This window comes from Phyllobates terribilis, unplaced genomic scaffold (assembly GCF_046119375.1).
Source record: "Phyllobates terribilis strain yellow unplaced genomic scaffold, ASM4611937v1 Scaffold_3805__1_contigs__length_70056, whole genome shotgun sequence".
Taxonomy (NCBI): Eukaryota; Metazoa; Chordata; class Amphibia; order Anura; family Dendrobatidae; genus Phyllobates; species Phyllobates terribilis.
Genome location: NW_027366557.1, coordinates 16285 through 38780, shown reverse-complemented (window position 1 = coordinate 38780; position 22496 = coordinate 16285). Strand labels below are relative to the sequence as shown.

The window sequence follows — 22496 nt, the reverse complement described above, 5'->3', positions numbered from 1 at the left end:
TCAGAGCCTTTCCTGAGAGTGGCGAGTTGAAATCGGGTTTGCAGAATTTGCGCACTAGAGCGAGCAGCTAAAAGATCTAGTAAATTGTTACGTTGAATTTGGGGTGTCTGGGATTAATTCTGGCGGGCAGAGACTGGTACCGTCAACCAAGGAGAAGATGCCATGTGCACGTAGATACGAGGTTACTTAAACTCACCATGATCCCTTTACTCTTGTTATCATCAACAAAATTATCAGTTAATGTCAATGCACTATTTTAGTGTCTAATACAAGTGTGTACGGTTAGAAATGGAAAGACTCTTAAAGAGCGTCTTGTTCATCATAATGTTCTAGCCGGATAGCGGGAAATTTTTATGATGAAGGAGGAGAAGGAGGGAAGAGATGGGTTAGCTTGGGATGGGATAATAGTCATTGTAGGCGTCGACTGCTCTTTATTTTTTGAAAAAGTTAGGGTTTCTTTTGTGTTTTGGTGATCATGGAAAAGGAGAAGAAAATTTGGGACGTGTGTCCTTAAAGGCTCTAGATACCATGCTTAAATGTAATGCTTCATATTTAATTCTCATTGTAATATATAGATTATGTAGAATATATGGTGTTTTATTCATACTAGACACTTGTCTCTTTACTAGTCGATTTTAGAACATTCTATATACATCCTTACGTTATCATTTTATCTCATAATTATAATCCGTATATATAAGTTAAACTGAAACTCAAATTTAGAATAGAAACAATATCTAATACATATATTATAATAAGTACCTAGATTAAAACTCTCGTGAAGAAATACCAATCCCCCTATAGCCTAGTGGTGAGAGCATGATCCCTTTACTCAGAAATCATGTTTACACGAAATAATCTCCATCATGGTTATCAAACTCGCACATCAACTCGTTGATTCATGTGAGTCTACGAGTTAAGGTATTGACATCGAGTCGACTCGGATATAATAATCGTTTTTCAATAGACTCGTAATAGACTCAGTCAGACTCGATTAGACTCGTGGACTTGTAGATTCGGGTCAGACTCGGAAGAGTTTGCTAAATCGTTCAATTGTATCAGTTTCGTCCCATTTTTTATTTTGATGGAGGCTCAATTGTTTTCTTTGATTTTCGATCTCATATTTGGGAATGAAAGCCAATTCTTGTCTCTAGGAGTTGTATGAAGGAAATTTTTCATAATTAATTGATTAAAAACTAGATAAAACTGAAAGGATTACTATAACAGCTTATTTAGTAACCATATGTTAAGTTTTATTAACATAATTAAGCTAAGAAGATTTTCTAAATTTCACCAAAAATATCAAATAAATTACTTTAAGTTTTTATTATATATTTTTATATTTTATATTATATTCTATGTTCATTTATTTATTATTTTAGTTTTTTAGTAGACTCAAGAAGTCGAGTTAGAAGATTCTTTCCGAATCATCCTCTCAAATTTAATAACCTTGATCTCCGTCAATATAGTAAAATAAAGATCGTCGTCCATTGTTGGCTAGTAAAAAAAACGTGGTAGACAAATCAGGGTTTGCATTATGCTCCATATATTTCTTCCTTTAAGGTTTGGTATGTTAAGATTGTTCCTAGTTGCTATGCGAGCTTACATTCAGAAGCTAAGACACCTCAAATATATGTCCTAGCACCTACTAGCCACCTTGATTTTATTACGTTTTTGTGACAATATGAAAACTAGGTAATTCCTATCAAAAATATTCAGTTACTGCCCTCGATTTGCATACATAATCTTTCAATTTGGTGGGGATACTTGTCAGTCTAGATGACAACTTTTTTTGAGGGACATATATTTTTACTGGAGGAACACCTTGATCATCAACATCATTACCTTGGGTTAATGAACTGTCACCATCATTACTAAGCCTCTGTACTATAATATCAGTGTTAAGAATCTGAATAAATGGAAACTTATCCTCTTGAAAGATAACATCACGATAGGTAAAGAAATAATTACTCTCCAAGTCATACAAATTATAACCCTTTTGTCCTGGTAAGTAACCCATAAAATCATATTTTCTAGACTGTGGACCAAGTTTATCTTTGACAAAAGTGCTTGGTTTACCAAAACACAAACAACCCATAACTCTCAGATGACTATAATCAACATCACCATTGAACAGAATCTGAAAAGGAAATTCCACCTCCAATACAGATCTAGGCAACAAGTTAATCACATGAACAACAACTTTAATACACATACCCCAAAACCGCATAGGAATGTGTGCATGAATACATTCGGAAGCTAAGCGAGCTTACATTCGGAAGCTAAGCCACCTCAAGTATATGTCCTAGAACCTAGTAGCCACCTTGATTTTATTACGTTTTTGTTACAATATGAAAACTAGGTAATTCCTATCAAAAAGAGAGAAAGAAGAACGACTAGGTAATTAAGTACGCTTGAAAAATACACATGAGAGAAGTGTACTTTCAAAAAGAGAGAGAAAGAAGAACGACTAGGTGATTAAGCACCTTGATTTTAGTGTTCATCTCCGGGAGGATTTTTGGAATGTAAAGAATTCGGTATATATAATGTGAAGCAACAAATAATGAAGGAGATCACAATTTTATAGATTGGATTGATATATCATTCAATCAGCGAGTACAAAATTTTTTTTGGGAACTATGGAAGGAGAGAAATATGCTTAGTGACTAGAATGATGCTATGATGAGATTTAATTATGTTATGAGAGAATATATCAAATATTTGGATAAATTTGGATTTGTTAGATTTGTGAATCGTGCATTGGAATATGCGACTTTGTCCTAGGAGAGATACCTAAAGAGGAGTCGAATTATTTAGATTTAATGTAATGTTATTTCAATAATCTATTATTTAGATTTTATGTAACATCAATTATCTAGATGTTGTAATATTTTAGTCCAATGCTAAGATTTTAAGTGATGAAACTACGTGCTTATTTGACTCTGACTATGTTTAAAATATGCTACGAAATTCTAGTGTGTATCATCCAACATACTCATAAAACTTATCAAACTTAGAAGTTAATACAAAGATCATCATTCAAGTGAAGCAACAACACTTAAAAAAAATCAAACCCACACGCAAGAACAACGAAGCCCACACCAAGTAGCCACATAGCCCATACTCAAAAAAGGAAAAACAATAACAACCACACTTAAAAAAACGATAAATCCCATCTTAAAACAAGTTCATCAAAAGCCCACCTTGAAATACAAGTTAAGAAATTGGCAGGAAATCGAGCTATGAGCTAAACCTTAGTGAGTGCCATGGAAGTACCCTGAATTTCTCGAATTCAATGGGACAAGTTGCCCACCATTCATCATTATCATCATTATGGCGACGATAAATCCTTGTAAATCTTGACCACTCCTCATAACATTGTTTCATTTTTCTGAACCTTAATTCTATGATCTTAGCTGATATACCAATGTATGGCACAGATTCTTTCCACTAATCACATATAACATCCTAGTTTATAGTGGTACAACCTGGATTTTCTGAGATGTACTCAGAACATAACCGACTAAAACATCGCCATGCTTAGGAAAGAAGTCATATGTACCTTGATTATCCAGTTGTATAAGATAATATGTAAATATTATATTTCAGCGACGTTTGACATCGTCCATGTCGCCACTAGTCGTTTCCAACTGCCATCACTATTAGACATGTAGTAACAGTATGAAATCATTCCATCGCGATATTTAATAGTCTCCCTTGCAAGATGACTCATCCACAAAACATAAAGTAATGAAAGGTTCATGAATAAAGAACAAATATGATCTATGAATGTAAGTCGGATGATTCCCTTAGGAAATAATGACCTGCATCCAGAAACCCACAATACTTTCTAGGATAGATTTGATAACTTTGGCTCTCCCGGGTACGAAAGGTGCCTTGCTTGTCTGCCCCGAAATAGCACTCTGCAACTTATTCATAACCGAGATGGTAGGCGTCCAGTCTAAAAACCCATAAACTCCGTGATCTTGATCCTCCTAGCAATAGGGACTCCACCAAAAAACATGCAAGTCTTGGCCGGATTAGCAATAAGACCCCGACTCATTAGAAAAAGTGTGCAATTCCTCCTTGATGATCCTAAGTGTAGAAGTAACGGCCTTACAGAAAAGAAGAAGATCATCAGCAAACTCTAGAATCGAAAGGCCTAACTGCTTAAATCTAGGGTGGAAGAAAAAGCCTCTCCGTCTGCTAGCACGAGCCATACGTCGTGTAAATATCTCCATGACGAGGACAAATAAGAACGGTGAAAGTGGATCCCCCTATCTCAAACCATGTGCACCCTTTAAGAAGCCCCTGCTTCCCCATTAATGAGAAAAGAATAGGAAGGAGTAGTCACACACTCCGTGATCCACCCAATCATCTGAGCTGGAAAATTGAAATACTCTGCAGGAACTCCCAACTGACACAATCATAAGCCTTCTGCAGGTCAATTTGGATCAGACATCTCGGGGAAGTACTAGTAGCATCATACCCTTTGAACAGGTCCTGTGCAACTGTCAGGTTATCGGTAATCCTCCGATTAGGAACAAAGGCACTCTAGTTAATAGAAACAATATCATCTAGCATGGATCGAACACGGGCAACCAGAATTTTCGACAACACTTTCATCATAGTGTTGCAACATGCAACGAGACAGAATTCCTTCACCATGAAGGGCTTATCAATATTAGGAATGAGATTGATAAATGTGGCTTTAGTCTAATGGAGTAGTCTACCCCTACGAAAGAAATCTTACACTGCTGCACAAACATCCCTTGAACTATACTCCAACAGCTTTTAAAGAAAAAACTACTGAATCCATCGAGCCATGGTGACTTAATATTCCTGATGTCAAACAAGGTTTCACGAATCTCCTCAATAGAGCAACATCTACACAAACTAGGTGTAAATCAAGGGCAATAACAGTACCAATCAATCCATCCAACACATGCACCTCAATAGCAACCGACGTACCAAGAGCTCATAGAATAAATCGGTAATTTTAGCAGCAATATCCACCTTGGTGTTGATTACTTCCCCATTACGGTTGAGGAGAAAATTAGAACTACGACCCTTTCGATTTTCGATCCCGTTATAGAAGGCAACAGAACTTTCCTCCCCCTAGCTTAATCTAGTCAACCTTCGTCTTCTGGGAAATATAGCTCTATAGTTGGGACAACCGCAACTCAAAATCAACCTTACCCTCGCTTACACTCTCTGCATCTCAACACACATAAAGTCCGACAGTAATGCCAAATTCACAACCCGCATCCGATCATTATTGTCCTCTAGCATCAGCTCAAGCTTACGAAATCTACCCTTTTGCCACTCCTTTACCCTTTTAAGTTTGGCAGCCACTACAAATTGAGAGTTACCTAATATAGGATCCTTCCATGCCCCCTCTATAATCTCAAGAAAGTTTGGTTCCTCCACCCAGTAGTTTCAGAATTTGAATGTGATCTTTTTAGCACAAAAAGGGGGGTTGATACGAATAATGCTCGGGGCATTGTCCGAGAAGCTAGGATCATCAAAGAACACCCGTGAATGAGGAAACTCCGGCCCCCATGACTCATTTACCATCACTCGGTCAAGCTTACATGCAACACGTCTATTACCCTCATGTTGGTTGCTCCATGTATAGTGTGCACCCAAAAAATGATGATCAGATAAGCGCATAAAATCAACAAAGTCATACAAATCCCGGTCAACCACATTAAGTTGCATGTTAATCATCAACTTATCCGAAGAGAGAAGAATATAGTTGAAGTTATCCAAAACAGCCAAGGCCCCTGAATTAGCGCCCCAAACTCAGAAACATCAGTCCATAACGCATGTCGGTCCCCACTATCATTACTACCATGAACAAAAGTAGCCATGAACGCTACATGAGTATGTTTACTCACCATCGAACAGTGAATAAATTGTGAAAAAAACTTGTAGGATCTAAACATCCACCACATTGGAGTCCCACGTGAGCAACATTCTACCTTTAGGCAACATAGAACTATTACTACTATAAGACCATCCCGGTAGAAGCTTATGACAAAACTCAACTTCCTTATCTCTCTCTAGCTTCGTCTCCAAAATACCCATCGCTGAAATTGTATTACGACGCAAGAACTCTGAAATAAGCCTCGCTCTAGGGGTAGAGTTACACCCTCTAGAGTTCCAGGGTGTCAAAGTGATGCCACACATTATCCACCTCGACGTTTGGAGCTGCTACTACTATGTAATTGCCTGACCGAGGAAGAGTTATTAGCACCCCGTCCCTTGGCATAATTGTACTTAACCTTACCATGGTTGGCTGCATTAGGAACATTGAAGGAAATACCAGGCGGCATGTCGGAAGGCAAAGAAGGAGGAACCTTTGCACTAGTGTCCGATGTTATGGTAGGGACTGATGAAGTAGAAGTCTAGGCTGGAGGAGGATCACTACGAAGCAGAATAGGATCGGAAACACCAACACACGGTTGATCCGAATGTTGGGCAATCAGTGGATGCACTTCCACATTAGAATAGACCCACAAAACCGCAACTGTGGTATTATCACCACCACAATTCTCTACACTTTTTGGCACCCTACATTAAGTGTGTGACCAAATTCCTCACAACTATCACATACCCACAGTACCCATTCAAACCAAATCTTTGATGGTAGAGTTTCCCCTCCGGATCACGAAGCACAACTCTCTCTTTCAATACATCACTCGGCAAAACTTGCATAAGAATCCTAGCATAATCAGGTCTAAAACGTGCACTAGTTTCATCGTCCATAGCAATTGGAGATCCTATCAAACTTCCAATCACACTTAGCATACACTTCAAATAGAAACAGGATGGAGCTTTCTTAATTGCACCCAAACTGGTACGGATTCAAAACTAGCCCACGCGACTGGCAACCCGGGTTCCCAATATGCAAGAGCTAGTGGAAACTTTCCCTTAAAGAACCAAAGACCATTCTTCATGACATAATCACATTCATCTTGATTAGAAAATCTAAAACTCCAAACACCATTCTTACAGACACTAATTAATGGTTTAAATTCATCCCAAGTAGACGACACAAACTCCTTCATTTCCTTAATAGAGGCCCTCGACAACATAATCCCACCAATCAAAGTAAAACGATTCATGGTTCATAAAGCAAGAAATTCAGCTATAACTATATGTTTCTGTAAGCAACCTGAAACAACGACTAAAAAGTGTCATCCCTGAAAAAGTTACATGAAACTGTCATCACATGAAAGTGTCATCATTGAAAAAGTGTCATCACTAAAAAGTGTCATCACATGAAAGTGTCATCACATGGAACTGTCATCACATGAAAAAGTGTCATCACTAAAAAGTGTCATTACATGAAACTGTCATCACATGAAGGTGTCATCACATGAAAAAGTGTCATCACTAAAAAGTGTCATCACATGAAACTGTCATCACATGAAAAAGTGTCATCACTAAAAAGTGTCATCACATGAAACTGTGATCACATGAAAGAAACTGTCATCACGTGAAAAAGTGCCATCACTAAAAAGTGTCATCACATGAAACTGCATCACATGAAACTGTCATCACATGAAAGTGTCATCACTGAAAAAGTTTCATCACTAAAAAGTGTCATCACTGAAAAAGTGTCATCACTAAAAAAAGTGTCATCACTAAAAAGTGTCATCACATGAAAGTGTCATCACATGGAACTGTCATCACATGAAAAAGTGTCATCACTAAAAAGTGTCATCACATGAAACTGTCATCACATGAAGGTGTCATCACATGAAGGTGTCATCACATGAAAAAGTGACATCACTAAAAAGTGTCATCACATGAAACTGTCATCACATGAAAAAGTGCCATCACTAAAAAGTGTCATCACATGAAACTGTCATCACATGAAAGAAACTGCCATCACATAAAAAAGTGTCATCACTAAAAAGTGTCATCACATGAAACTGTCATCACATGAAACTATCATCACATGAAAGTGTCATCACATGAAAAAGTGTCATCACTAAAAAGTGTCATCACATAAAACTGTCATCACATGAAAGTGTCAGCACATGAAAGTGTCATCACGAGGTTAGTTTTGCAAACTTCTAAAACGGAGGTTAGTTACCTAGTTTCATCTATGCTTCTGGTCTATATAGCAAAAACGCCGATGAAATAAATTGAAATAACAACTTTAGAAATACTTTATTGATGTGGCACCAATAAGTGGTTGTCAAGTGGTGCTTTAAAGCTCAGATTTAGTTATTAAATATAGATTGTAATAATATGTTATAATAAGTTATAATAAATTTTTCGTTTACATAAATTTCATAGCTAACACATTCTATTTTCAATCATTTAATTCAAAAAATCATCTTAATAAAATAGTTTGAAGAGTTAGGAAATTGAGAGTTTATGTTTGAACATGTATATAAATAAGGATATCATTAACTCATTATCATTTCAGATATTTTGTCTCCCATCTATTATTTTTAATAAATTTTAATGTAGATTTGGTTAAGTAAAAACAGATAACAATTAGAGATTTATTTATTTCAATTTTGGGTTTATGTTAACATAATGTGGTTTATTATATTTTCGGCAATTCCTCTGGACGCAAATTTGTTTTTTACTTCCTAACCCTCGGTTCTGTGTATATGCCAATTGGCATACAATAAATCACTTTTGATTAGTTTTTTACAAAATATAACACATATATAGTCTTTTGAATTATATTTTGACAAAAAAATAATATGTTTTACTAGCCTATAGCATTATTAAGATACGTAACTATTTGATTTTGCTTACCGTGGCCTATAAACATTTTTCAATTCATTGAGGTGGATGTTGTTATATGAGGTTTGTGAAATGAAGATCATAGTTAAAATAAAACAACAACACATATAACTAAAACGAGCAAATGCAACGCTTGAAACCAACAAAGTTCTTCACACTTAATTCAACAACGGCCATCGACCAAAATATAAACCAAATCCAAACATAAACCAAATCCAAAACATAAACATATACAAAACAATTTCAAACAACTTCATGCTCATCAATAGTTTGGCCGGTTGTAGAAAGGGCGAAACTCATCAATCGACTTCCTTACTGCCTCATGCATCTCATCTGCCCGCTCATACGGTGGTTGATCATCGTAAAATGGTAGAAGGTACTCGTTTACTCGACTAGCACTCTTATTGTCAAGTATAAAATATAAGATGTAGTAGAAAAAATAAATATTAAAAATCGCAATTTAAGAATGAAAATTCATATTATTACCTCGTATGATCTCACACTGGGAGAAGTAATGTAAGGGTGCGTCCTTTCTAATAACCAAGACATGTAAGGCCCCTCGGACTGCCATGGCACATTAACGGCATCACCTAATTCCTCGATGGATAAGGTATGCCATCCTTGAGAACTCCATATCCAATACCCTTGGTCATAGTCCACCTTGTATGCCAATGTCTTGGGTAGTCTATGAGCTCTAATATGATCAATCACCGGCTTTGGGATCCGATGCGTACACCCAAATTGACGCGCCACCCGGTTTGGCATGTACGACTCTGTGTGGTGCAGCAATGGCAAGACCCCATGGAATAGGGAGGGACGTAATGTCGTGTCATTGAAGTCAATATGACCGTATGACATCCAATCAACCTACGCATTACATACATATTGAATTAATTTAACATTAAGTGTGATTAATTAGGTAATAGTTGTAGGATAAGAATGTACTTACATCACGAGCGGTTATCCTGTCGAGGATTGCTCGATACCCCCTACTACCGACGGTCTCTCAGGATGGTACCATTTAGATGCCCATGGCTTTGGAGCATCCTGGCTCATCAGGATGATTGAAGAGGCCTGAAATGTGGAAAGTACTGATATATCCAAGCCTGTTATTATGGTCAAAATCAATTGAAAATTAAGACATGGTCATAAGCATTTGTGAAATTAAAATAGTGTTTTGAAATAAAGTTTACCTGTAGAAGAGTATAGCACATCGATACTTGTCGACACCCAGTCCGTGTACACTCGCCCAAGGACCGGTATAAGAGGAATAGGATGCCCGTCCCCCAAGATAATTTGTCAACTTTTTCGAGAGGGTTGACATACTCGAAATACTTGAGATCGATCTTCTTTGATGACTTGTCAGGAAATATCGTCGTCGACATCAAGAATACCAAATACGTCGTTTCCCTATCGGTTGAAGTCCATTTATGCTCCTTCAACACGTCCTTCATCATGTCGAAAAATATATCAGACGAAATCATCCCCGACAGTGCAAGCGCTAGATCTATATTAAAGTACTCCAAAGCTTGTTGTACCAGATATGCGTGCCTAGTCGTGCGGGTCCCTAAAAGCTTAAGATATGAGCTAAATGCCATGCTATCACCAAAGATGGGCATATCCAGATTGAGATGAACGTCATGGAGAGTGACCGTCATCTCTCCAAATGGCAGGTGGAACGAGCTCGTCTCCGGCTGCCAACGTTCGATGAACGCTTCTATCAACTTTATGTCGATATCTGCATACATCAAATCCGGTATGTGCCGAAAACAAGACCCGTAGACAAATCCCCCCCCCCCCATGATTTCTGCTTCGACAATTTTCATTTCAGTAGCATATGATTTCGACGTTCAAAACTTATGTCTCTCCTACAATGTAAAAATACACATAATTATAGAAAAATAACTTATAACAACCTAAATTTATCAAGAAAATATAAATTCAATGACAATTGAAAATCTAATTTAGAAAATTACCTTGTTATGATATATGTAATAAGCTACATGATTTTGAAACCCTATTAGCAATTCCGGGTTCGTGGATCCTCCGTCCATGCCTTGTAATAACTTAGGGATATATTGTTCATTTGATCTTCTTGGTTGCCTCCGAGACAAAGAAGCTTCCCTAGTATCCTCCTCTGCTCTCTCCTCAACCGGTGGTTCCTCCCTTTCATCCACCCTCTCCGCCTCCCTCTCTTCTTCACTTCCATCTACCCTCTCCTCCTCCCTCTCAACATGATCATCTGGATCCACGTATCCTCATTCAGAAATAGTAAATTGCATAAGTGAGTAATTTTTAATTCATTTAGTTCATGATATTATAAGATGTAAATGATATATTATTTAATAAAAGTTATCATTTGTCTTACCTCTGTAATACGAAAATGGGAAGATGTGCCTGTTACGTTGAGTAAATCAAAAGGCATTGAGTAACGATCACCAGACTGTGAGACAAATTGTGGATTGGGAGACGAATACATGGGAGGAGGAGGGTGAGGGATTTGATGCTGGAAAATGGGAGAAGAATAAGAGGATTGACTCGGATAGTATTGTGGAGGAGGCGGGTAGTACCGTGGAGGAGGCGGGTAAAAGTGGCCAGGAGGAGACTGTTGATTATGTGCATGCGGTGGAGTCGAGTAACACTGACCAAGAGGAGACTAGTAATGTTGTGCAGGTGATGGAGGAGTCCACCGCCTAATGAGAGCGCAAGGATTCCACCACCACAACTTAGGCCAATGCATGTGAAGAAGATTCACCAACTATTCACCTACCACACTTACCACAAGTAGTATAAATAGAGTTGTACTTTCATCATTTCAAATCACTTCCAACTTTCCTTCACATTTTTCTATTACTTACTACTCAAAAAATGGATAACAATAACAACAATCCTTTTTTGTGGAGCAACGAGGTAATTAATCATGTAATATTTCATTTTATATTATAGTTGCTACATATTTCATGTTAACATGTTTCCATAGTTAGTTAATGTAGTACTAAAAAATGAATCTTAAGTAAATTTTGTAAATATAGTTGCTATAAAATGCAAGAAATTACTAGATGACTTAGTTCATATTTCATTTATATTATAGTTGCTACATATTTCATGTTAAAATGTTTCCATAGTTAGTTAATGTAGTACTAAAAAATGAATCTTAAGTAAATTTTGTGAATATAGTTGCTAGAAAATGGAAGAAATTACTAGATGACTTAGTTCACATTTCATTTTATATTACATTTGCTACATATTTCATGTTAACATGTTTCCATAGCTAGTTAATGTAGTACTAAAAAATGAATCTTAAGTAAATTTTGTAAATATAGTTGCTAGAAAATGGAAGAAATTACTAGATGACTTAGTTCACATTTTATTTTATATTATAGTTGCTACATATTTCATGTTAACATGTTTCCATAGTTAGTTAATGTAGTACTAAAAAATGAATCGTAAGTAAATTTTGTAAATATAGTTGCTAGAAAAGGGAAGAAATTACTAGATGACGCAATTCACATTTCATTTTATATTATAGTTGCTACATATTTCATGTTAGCATGTTTCCATAGTTAGTTAATGTAGTACTAAAAAATGAATCTTAAGTAAATTTTTTAAATATAGTTGCTAGAAAATGGAAGAAATTACTAGATGACTTTGTTCACATTTCATTTTATATTTTGTACTAGATGACTTAGTTCACATCTTAACTAATTTTGTACATATGTCATGGTAACATATTAGTGAAGTCTTAAATGACTAGATGACTTAGTTCGCATCTTAAATTACTTGATGACTTAGTTCATTGTATATTTTGTACATATGTCATGTTAACATATTAGTGAAGTCTTTAATTACTAGATGACTTAGTTCGCATCATGTACTTATTTCATGTATTTACTTATTTCATGTACTTATTTCATTTTACATACAGTGTTATCTGATAAGTGTAAGACTTATTTCATGTATTTACTTTTATTATACATCATGTACTTATTTAATGCATTATATTTTAGGTCAAACAATCCATTTTTGGAGATCATCGGCGTCACGAACTCTTGTAAAAACTTCAGCGTTGTCGGTTGTTTCCTAGGCGGTGAGACAAACGACTCATATATATGGGTCATACAGTAGTTGAAGGAACTTTATCGTCCAGTAGATAGGGCACCAGTTTGTCTGGAGACGGATAGAGAACAGGCGTTGCTAAACGCAATGGATAGCTTGTTCCCCGCCGCAAAGTTCATATTGTGCAGGCATCACATAAAGAAAAATGTAGAAACACATGCACTCAAGACATTCAAAGACAGAGAAATAGCAGGTGCGTTTAGTTCAGCAAATTATAGGCTATTCAAGAAAACAATTGATGCTTCATATAATGAAGAACTAAATAAAATTGTTAATACTTGGTCGAGGTGTCCTCATTTGCACAAGTATATGGAAGATTATTGGCTTGCACCACACAAAGAAAGAATTGTCTCTGCATGGACTGACACGGTCTTCAGCCTTAAAACTCATACGACTAATAGGTGATTATATGCCACTATTTTAGTTATTTGATCTTATTTAATACAAATTACATATTTTAGTTATTTATTACAAATTACAGGGTTAAAGGTGCTCATGGGGCGCTTAAGAACTACCTTACAAGTTCAAAAGGCAACATATCCAAAGTGTGGAATGAAGTCCATGATATGTTGTGTAACCTTGTGAAAGAGATAAAAGGTACATTTAACATTAGCATGCAAAAGATGATTAGGTGGGAGGATGATAAAGGGATATTCGGAAACTTTTGTTTTGTGGTCTCTGGGGAGTGCATTTTGAGGCTATCAAATGAGTATGATAAGGGAGTAGACCCCAAATGCGACAAGAAATGCAGATGTATGATTAGGAACATGGATGGTCTACCTTGTGTGCACGAAATGGCTCCATATGTAAGGAATGAAATACCATTACCTATTTCAATTGTGCACCCCTTCTGGAGGACTCTTAGCCTACAACATGATCCTTTAGATATTGATGTATTGCAAGTCAGACGGATGTGTACAAGAGCAAGATGGATGAGTTCGTTCACAATGATTTCAACAATCTATCCCTCGAAGAACAGGCCAAGTGTCTATATGAGATGAATAGGATTGCACACCCTGAAAAAACTGATGTGCATCACTTTGCAAATGTCAAACACAAAGGTAGACCTTCGGGTACACAAAATAAAGCAAAAACACCTCCACCACCTTTCGGCGTGACCAAGAGAGTGCCATCTCACTGGGAGCATGTTAAAGAAGAGGTAGAGGATATGGGCACACCTCCCAAGAAGCAAAAGCACATACGTAAGAAGAAGGAGCTGGAGGAAGTTCCTTCACATTTACCTAAACTCCCAAGAGTTCCCAAGTTACAAACTTCCAAGACGTATTTCAAGTACTTGCCGAAATTTTTGATAGAACATATAGTGGGGTGATATCAAATTGTACCTGATGGAAATTGTGGCTATCGAGCTATAGCATTTGGTATGGGTGACTCAGAAGAGAGTTGGGTGAACATAAGAGAGCTCATGATGTTATACAACCAACACAGACTGGGAGGTCTTAGGGAAGACGGTGACATCCCCTGTTACTATACATGATATGCTATTGAAGCTTCATTTCTTAGATCGGGATTGGTTTTCCCCTGAATGCACTTGGTTCACAGTTCCAGATATGGGTATAATTGCAGCAACTGCTCTTAACATGATATTAGTAATCTTTAGTAAGGGTGGTAGCTCTACATACCCACCAATTAGGGCAAGGCCAGATTATGTGTAGGGACAAATACTCCAAATCGTATGCCTTGGACACATGAAGGAAAAAATTTATTGGATTACGATACTTTTAACATTCTAAACTGGTACATTTTTTCATTCATGATTAAATATCACCGCGAAGAATCAGCTTTATAGTTGATCGCTCCATATATATGTCTCGTCTTCAATCTTACATTGATAAACTTCATGCACATTGAATTCAATATAATTTTTTGCTAAATTATTAGTAATAAAATCAATTACTTTGTTGCCATACAAGTGTTATATAAAATCAAAATATATCAAAACACGGTTATTGACCTTAATATTCATCTCGATTTTACCATATAGGTAATAAAAATGACTAATATGTTGCCAAAATTATTAGTGTTATAGCCTAGTAAATCACATTGCTCTCTATATAATGGTTAAGGAAAGATGAAACCACATCGATATCATCTCGATAATGCTACAGACTAGTAAATCATCTCATTTTTTGTTAAAATATAGTATAAAAGACTGTATATCTGTTACATATTGTAATAATCTTATTGAAAACTGATTAATGGAAGCCAATTGGAATATAACGTGAGCTGGCGGTTATTGACGTGCCACAACCTGGCGGTGGAGGTTGGGCAGGAACCGGAGGTTATGGGTGGGCAGAAACTATCAGTTATGGGTGTGCAGGAACCGGCGATATGAGTAGGGTAGAAACTGGCGGTTATGGGTGGGCAGAAACCGGCGGTGTCGTCGCTGTGTAAAAAAGCAAAAAAGAGTTGTGTCATTTAGCAACACCCTATATTTCTTGATTAAGACTTAATTATAATACAATTAAAATTATCTTAATTAGGAATGCTAAAATCATCTTATTTCAAATAATTCTGTAAAAAGTAACCTTGATACTTTCAAAACAAAATTTCAAAATCTAAGCATTTAAAAATGTATCTAATATGTACAAGTGAAATTTACCTTATGAATGTTAATTAAAATCATTCATATCTTAAACAATTTCTTTAATTATTTTCATATTTGATTTTTTTGGTGAGAAATATGCTCTTAATATATTATTTATTTTGTTAATAATTTAATTTGTCATTTGATTATTCCTTAGTACACTTCATAATTTATTTTTTGTTTTGTTATAATTTGATTTGTAATTGATTCTTCATTAGTACAATAAATATTTTTTAAACTTGATTCTCATATAAATATAACATATTTCACTTACTATAAAAAGAAGCTTTGTAGATGTGGATCTTGTAATTTCCTTTTAAAATCTCCGTTATCCGAGGCTTCTTCCTCGCATCACCATCAATTCTCACGCCTTCTTCTACCCAATGCAATATGAGATTTTTCTGACGCCTCCTTCTATTTGAAAAATCGAATTTTCGACCTAATTGAAAGAAACTTTTTGCCTTGTTCCTAGATTGCTCCAATTTTGAGACATAACCAGATCTCAACTTCGAATACATGATCTTCCGCAAAGCAAGCGCTTCCAAGAGCGCATTTATGAGCTTCTTCCTCCAACTGCGAGCTGATATCGAGAACCTTCACCCAGACATTGGAAACGTGATTGAGGCATCCAAAATGGTTAATCATGGTGGCTTGGGTAATTGGGTTCGGATCCATAACGACTTAATAAACCGCAAGACTTTAGGATGGCATTTTTGTTTCTATGGTTTGGCATGATCCTTACGTCTGCAGCTGGAATTGATGCATACTCTTATCTAGATATCTTCGAATTGGAACTGAGGGTGGAGGGTGTATTCGTGAGTGTGGGTCGTGTGTTTTATGTTCTTAATCTAACTAAATAATGGTTCTTTTGTGCGGAAAAAGATTAAGACTTTTAATGACAATGAATCCCCAAAACAATCTTCTTTATTGATTCTCTTAGACATTTACAACTTCAAGGCAAACACACAGTTCTTAGTTCTTCTTCTAAATTCTCCTTGATATTTCCTAAGCTCTAAATAAACAAAGATAACCTCAATGATCAACAACTTTCTCTAATCCATTAAACTAATCTATTTATACTAAAGGCATAATCGTCGAAAACTAATCAACTAAAAGCTATATAATCCAAGTAAATAATACTATGAATCGTAACAGAAAAGAAAAAATAACAAAGTAGCTCTAACAAACTAGATTGCGTATCTAGGAGATCTCATGTAAATTCTATCTTTCTCTTTATAGGAACTGGGAAGATATATTTCCTCTTTTACGCGCTCGATTCCCTTCCTTGTCACTCGGTTCCCTTCAGCGTGTCTCTCCTTTATGTTATTTGGAACCTTAGTTTCTCGGTTCCCTTGACTCTAGTACTCGGTTCCCTAACTTCTGGTGAAGCGCTTTAAGTGCATTGTTTCTCGCTTGACTCCCTTTGGTCGCTTCAGCTTCCTAATTCAAGCTCGTTAATTTCTTTGCTCTAGCGACGTGATTTGCTCAAAGGCTTATTCATATCTTGAAATAACTCACCAAGGTAGACATTAGTATATAAAGATATTTTTATCATTAAAATTGAGAGATCATAGGTTATAGCGACCCCCTTTTAATGATGGCAAACATAGAATCCTGGCATAGATATGTAAGAGTAGCCAACGGATCTGAGAAAGAAATAATCATTGATCCGCCCCCTTAAGTTGTGAACAATTTGCACTTATCGCCCTTTTGAACTTACCACAAGGATAGTTCCCCCTTAATTAAATAACTCATATGCATGTATTATTCCCCCTTTTGACATCATTTAAAAGGACATGATCAATATTAAACAAGGGAAAATAAGCATAGCACGTGCGTGCCCTCTAGAGGAATGATTAAGTGATGCATATGAAAACAGTCAAGTAAGTCGCTTCTAGTAAGCACTATAGAAAGAAATCAATGAAACACCACAACATACTTAATATATTAATTATAAAAAAAATTAAGAGCATAACATTTAGAGAAGATAGGGCTTTTGGATTCCTCATGATTTCTAAGTGCTGAGAAAGGGCTCTGATTCAAGTCCCTCTATTCCTCCACATAATCATCTATATAGTCATCCTTTAGAGGACCGAGCATGAGAGCCTTCACATTGATGGAGGTGGAAATCGAGCATTTTTCTAAGGCCGACCATGTGCTTGTTCAGTTGAAGCACTACCTCTAAAGTCCAGGGTTGAATGTCAGAAGGGGTGAGGTTCTCGGGTATAAGGGGCTTGGTTGGTCTCTGTAGCTGCTCAGCCTTTGCTATTGTTGATTTGGGCTTCTGTGGAGGGGTGCCCATACCAACGTTTTTCACCAGTCGCCTTAGGTCGGTCACAGTCATTATGCTCTCAAGGGTTGTCTCTTTGACTAGCTTGTAGATGCCAAGCTCGGTCATTAGCTTCTTCACGATGTGCGGCTAAGGTAGTGCGTGATTCTTGTGCATCTGGACAATGAGCATGTGGGTTAGAATCAGCCTGGGAGTGTCAATTATGCTCCCCTGTATTTCAGCTCATAATAAGTAGGCATCGGCAATTGTGACGGTGTCGCGCTTCTCTTGGCGCGGGATTACGTTGCGCAGTAGGATGAAATGAAGTAGCTTTTTCCAAATGACAACATGTGCATCTTTATTTCTTTGGGATTTGATTTTCCGATGAGCAACTCGATTATCTCCTCCTTCCCGGATGGCCAATTCTTCTTTGGAAGAGCAGCATACACAGTGCCGGTTGGAAGGCCGAGAACCTTTGCAACAAGCTTCACATTAACTGTCTTTGGCTTGTCTCCCCACGAGATATGTGCAACTGAATAATTCTGACCCGGGGCTGGAGGCATTGGAACTAGGGCGTTGTAGAATTTTCTCACCTCGTCCAGGTCGACAGCGAAGGGCTCTTCCTCTAGTTCGCATCAGCGTGTGTGCTCTAGTGTACCAATGATTGCAGCGACATCAAATTCTACCGGATCGAGAGTCTTCCAGAACCCTTGTCCTATTATCAGGGCTCGATCACCATGCGTGTGTCAAAGTTGACGTGAGGAGGTGGCAGATGTATCTCTTGAGTGCCTTCCATTAGGATCACTGTCTTCAATGCTAGGCTCTTGGCCTTCTTGACAGTGGTGATTAAGGGCTGTCTCTTGAGGGAGGGGAGGCTGTTTGGAGATTCTGGAATAGTGAGAGCGAGGGTTGGAAGTGTACTTTCGTTGTGAGCTGAGTGGTCTGGGTGTGCTCACTGCTCTTGGAAGGAGATGGCTTAGGAATGGTGGATGAGACAGAATGTATTGGCTCGGTGGTTGTCGCGTTGTCTTCCTCCATTGAAGTGGGAGAGGAGTGTCGGGAGGAAGTGGGCACATGTGGTTTTGGAGGTGATTGGTTATTCGGAGGAGGAGGGGATGAGAGCTTCTCCGGGGTTTGATGTCCCCGATACTGGATTTTGGTTATGGTGGTTTCTTTTGATAGGTCTTCCACCTCCGCAGTGTTGGCGGGTGGGGCTTGTTTTGTGGTGGTTAGAGGCTAAGTTTTGGGTTGAAGAGCTTGGTGATAGAGTTTCGAGTAAAGCTTGGTACTTCAGAAATTGCTCCCATTGTTTGGGAGAGATGTTCATTGGTTTGGCCAATTTTGTGTTTTGAAGTAGCTTGAGAGAGAGAATATTGGATATGAGAGGGAGATGGATGTGAATGAGAGAGATTAGGGTGAGGTGGTATGGATTTGGACGAGATTAATTTCTATATGTATTGTGCAACGGTCCAATAGTAATGGGTCAAATCGGATCAGATCAAGCACCTCAGAACTCGGAAGAAGTAGGTGGTCATTGGAAACTAGGTCGTAATGAGTTCCTTGGGAGTAGGTGACCATTGTATCACTCTGTCCCTATAAATTTGTTTGTCCCCATGTCATTTCCCATCAAATTTGCGGTTGTTACTTACTCAGAAAACTCGGTCCCCATCAGCTTAGGAGTTGTGTCTCAGTTCCCACTCTCAGCGGAATATATTTACTAGCTTAAGCACCAATATAAATTTAAACTCATAGAGGGACTTCATATCTCTTTAAATAAATATGTGCTAAGCATAATTAGGAATGCTCATTGTCATCTAAGTGAATATTCCCAGGTGTGGACTAATGGTCATAGGGAATGGAATACAAAGATCATGCTAAGGGACTAGCTTATAAACACGAATCATATCTGGGGGGATTTTTGATATAGTTAAGAAGAGATCATTGTTTTTATTTATCAAGGCTTGAAATAGAGAGCATACAAGGGTGTTAACTTCAGCAAGCAATAGTACGTTCCTAGAAGAGGCTAGCAAGTGTTTATCAATAAGCTTCACACAGAGCATGCGAGAGACAAATACCCCTAAGAGTATAGGATAGGTTCGCGCACGTATTAGTCCTAAATTACCAAGTTTAAAAGAAGCATGAATTTATGAGTCAAGGTAGAAGGAACTTACAGAGAGAGAGATGCTTAATGGAGGGGGATCAATCCCAAGTGCAACCTTAGTTTGATAACTGGTTCCTTGTTCAGGGCCTTGGTCAAAATCTCAGCTATTTGATCCTCATTTCTACAATGGATAAGCTCTCCACATGATCTCGAAGGAGGTGATGACGAACGTCAATGTGCTTTGTTCGAGAGTGGTGCACATGGCTCTTTGAGATGATGATAGCACTTGTTTTGTCAAATCTTATCTCGAGAGAGCCCATTGACATACCAAAGTCCTTGAGTTATTGCTTGAGCCATAGGAGTTGAGCAAAACATGAAGCAACTGTTATGTATTCTTCCTCGGTGGTGGAGACGGCTACGGAGTTTTGCTTTTGAGATCCCCAAGAAACAAGGCAAGGGACTAGAAATTGAGACATACCTAAAGTGATCTTTCTATCAACTAAATACCATGCATAGTCGGCATCTGTAAATCCAACAAGAGTAAAATCGCAGTGCTTATGGTACCACAAACATAAATTGGTAGTCCCTTTTAAGTAGCAAAGGATTTGCTTGATGATAGCGACATGCGACTCCCTTGGATCGGATTGAAATCTTGCACAAAGGCTTACTGCAAAGAAAATGTCACGTCTAGAGGCAATTAAGTACATCAAGGAGCCAACCATACCTCGATAAAGGGTCTCATTAGTCTTGGGTCCATTAAGATCTGTATCAAGCTTAGTTCCAGTGGACACATGAGTGTGAAGGGTCTTACTATTCTCCATGCCAAACTTCTTGATTATATCCCTTAAGTACTTTTGTTGATGGATTTGAATGCCTTATGCCTTTTGCACCACTTGAAGGCAGAGAAAGAATTTCAATTCCCCAATCATGATCATGTTGAACTTTCTACTCATCACATTCTTGAATTTATCTACAAGCAACAAGTTAGTGGAACCAAAATAAATATCATCTACGTATACTCAAACCACGAGAATGTCACCCTTGTGTTCTTGAATGAAGAGTGTCTTGTCAATCGTCCACCTTTTGTAGTTGTTTGCAAGGAGGTAATCTGAGAGACCATCATACCACACCCTTGGTGCTTGCTTCAAACCATATAGTGCCTTGTACAGAAAAACACGTGCTCTGGGTGCTTTGAGTCCTCAAATCCTGTAGGTTGCTTGACGTATGCTTCCTTGTTGAGAACTCCATTGAGAAAGGTTGTCTTCACATCCATTTGAAATAGCTTGAAACCCTTGTTAGAGGCGAAGTCTATCAATAGGCGAATGGCCTCGAGACGAGCGACTAGAGCATAGGTCTCATCATAGTCAATCCCCTCTTTATGGTTATACCCTTGAGCAACAGAACGAGCTTTGTTCCTTACCAAAACACCTGAGTCATCGAGCTTGTTTCTAAAGACTCAGTGTGTTCCAATGATAGTGCGATTAGAGGGCTTGGGAACTAGACGCCAGACCTTATTCCTTTCGAACTCATGAAGCGCTTCTTGCATAGCGGCCACCCACTCTGGATCATGGATGGATTCTTTGATGTTCTTAGGCTCGGTGAGTGAGACAAAGGTGTTGAAGGCACATAGATTAGTCTCAAAAGTTGCTTATTCAAGTGCTTCAGTGATTGCTTATGGAGGAGCTTCTAAAGCATCTCTTGATCGAGTTTGCACTCCAGATTGTAAGGGAGTGATCATGTTCCCTGAAGGATGAGCACCTCGTTGTTGGAAGCTTCTAGAAGGAGGAGTTGTGACGGGTACTGTGTCCGAATGAGAAGGCACATCAATGTCACTGCCTGAATCACAGGCTATGGGAACTGAGGAGGTAAATAGAGGGGCTTGTGGATTTAAAGGTATGGTACGAGGTGCTTGAGAGCTTTCTAAAGGTGCTTCTAAGAGAGAGACTTCGGGGAATGGATCAGGAGTGTTAGACAAAGGAGAAATAAAAGTGCCTTCGTCAAACACCACGTGTATGCTCTCTTCATATGTTCTGGTTCTTAGATCTCACACCTTGTATGCCCTTACTTGCTGGAACATAGCCAAGGAATATGGGTTCATCACTCCTTGAATCAAATTTTCCCAAATTGTCATTTCAATTGTTGAGCACAAAGCACTTGCATCAAAGATCTTGAAGTGAGAGATGCTGGGAGGATAGCCTTTCATCAACTCGTATGGAGTCTTAGCAAGTGTAGGTCGTAGAAGATCCCTGTTGGTGATGTAGCAAGATGTATTCACCGCTTCATCCCAGAATGAAGAAGAAACTCCACTGCCAAGTAGCATTGTTCTCGCCATCTCTACTAAGTTTTGTTCTTTCTTTCAACAACCCCATTTTATTGTGGGGTTCTAAGGACTGAGAAGTTATGACTTTTCCCTCTTTCAATGCATGTAGCCAAGCATATCGTTGTTCTCAAACTCAGTCACATAGTCTGAACGGATAGAGCGCACTTGTAATGATAGGGAGTTCTCAAGCAAAGTGACGAGTTCAGTGAAGCGAGAAAGACTTGATCTTTGGAGAGCAAGAAGAGTGTCCACGGGAATCTATAATAAGTCATCAACAATCACGAATATGTAACATTCTCCACCAGGTCTT

The 22496-nt window shown here is 37.9% G+C and overlaps 1 protein-coding gene across 1 annotated transcript; it reads right to left on the bottom strand.

The window, feature by feature from the left end:
* Positions 1–20207: 20207 nt before the first annotated feature.
* LOC141248684 (uncharacterized) lies at positions 20208–20687 on the bottom strand. Its single transcript, XM_073669396.1, has one exon. The coding sequence runs from the start codon at positions 20685–20687 to the stop codon at positions 20208–20210; it is 480 nt and encodes a 159-aa protein (XP_073525497.1).
* Positions 20688–22496: the final 1809 nt, after the last annotated feature.

What these genes read in the sequence shown, in the direction of transcription:
- LOC141248684 (XM_073669396.1), bottom strand. Translation starts at nt 20,687, where the DNA reads ATGGAGAATAGTAAGACCCTTCACACTCATGTGTCCACTGGAACTAAG.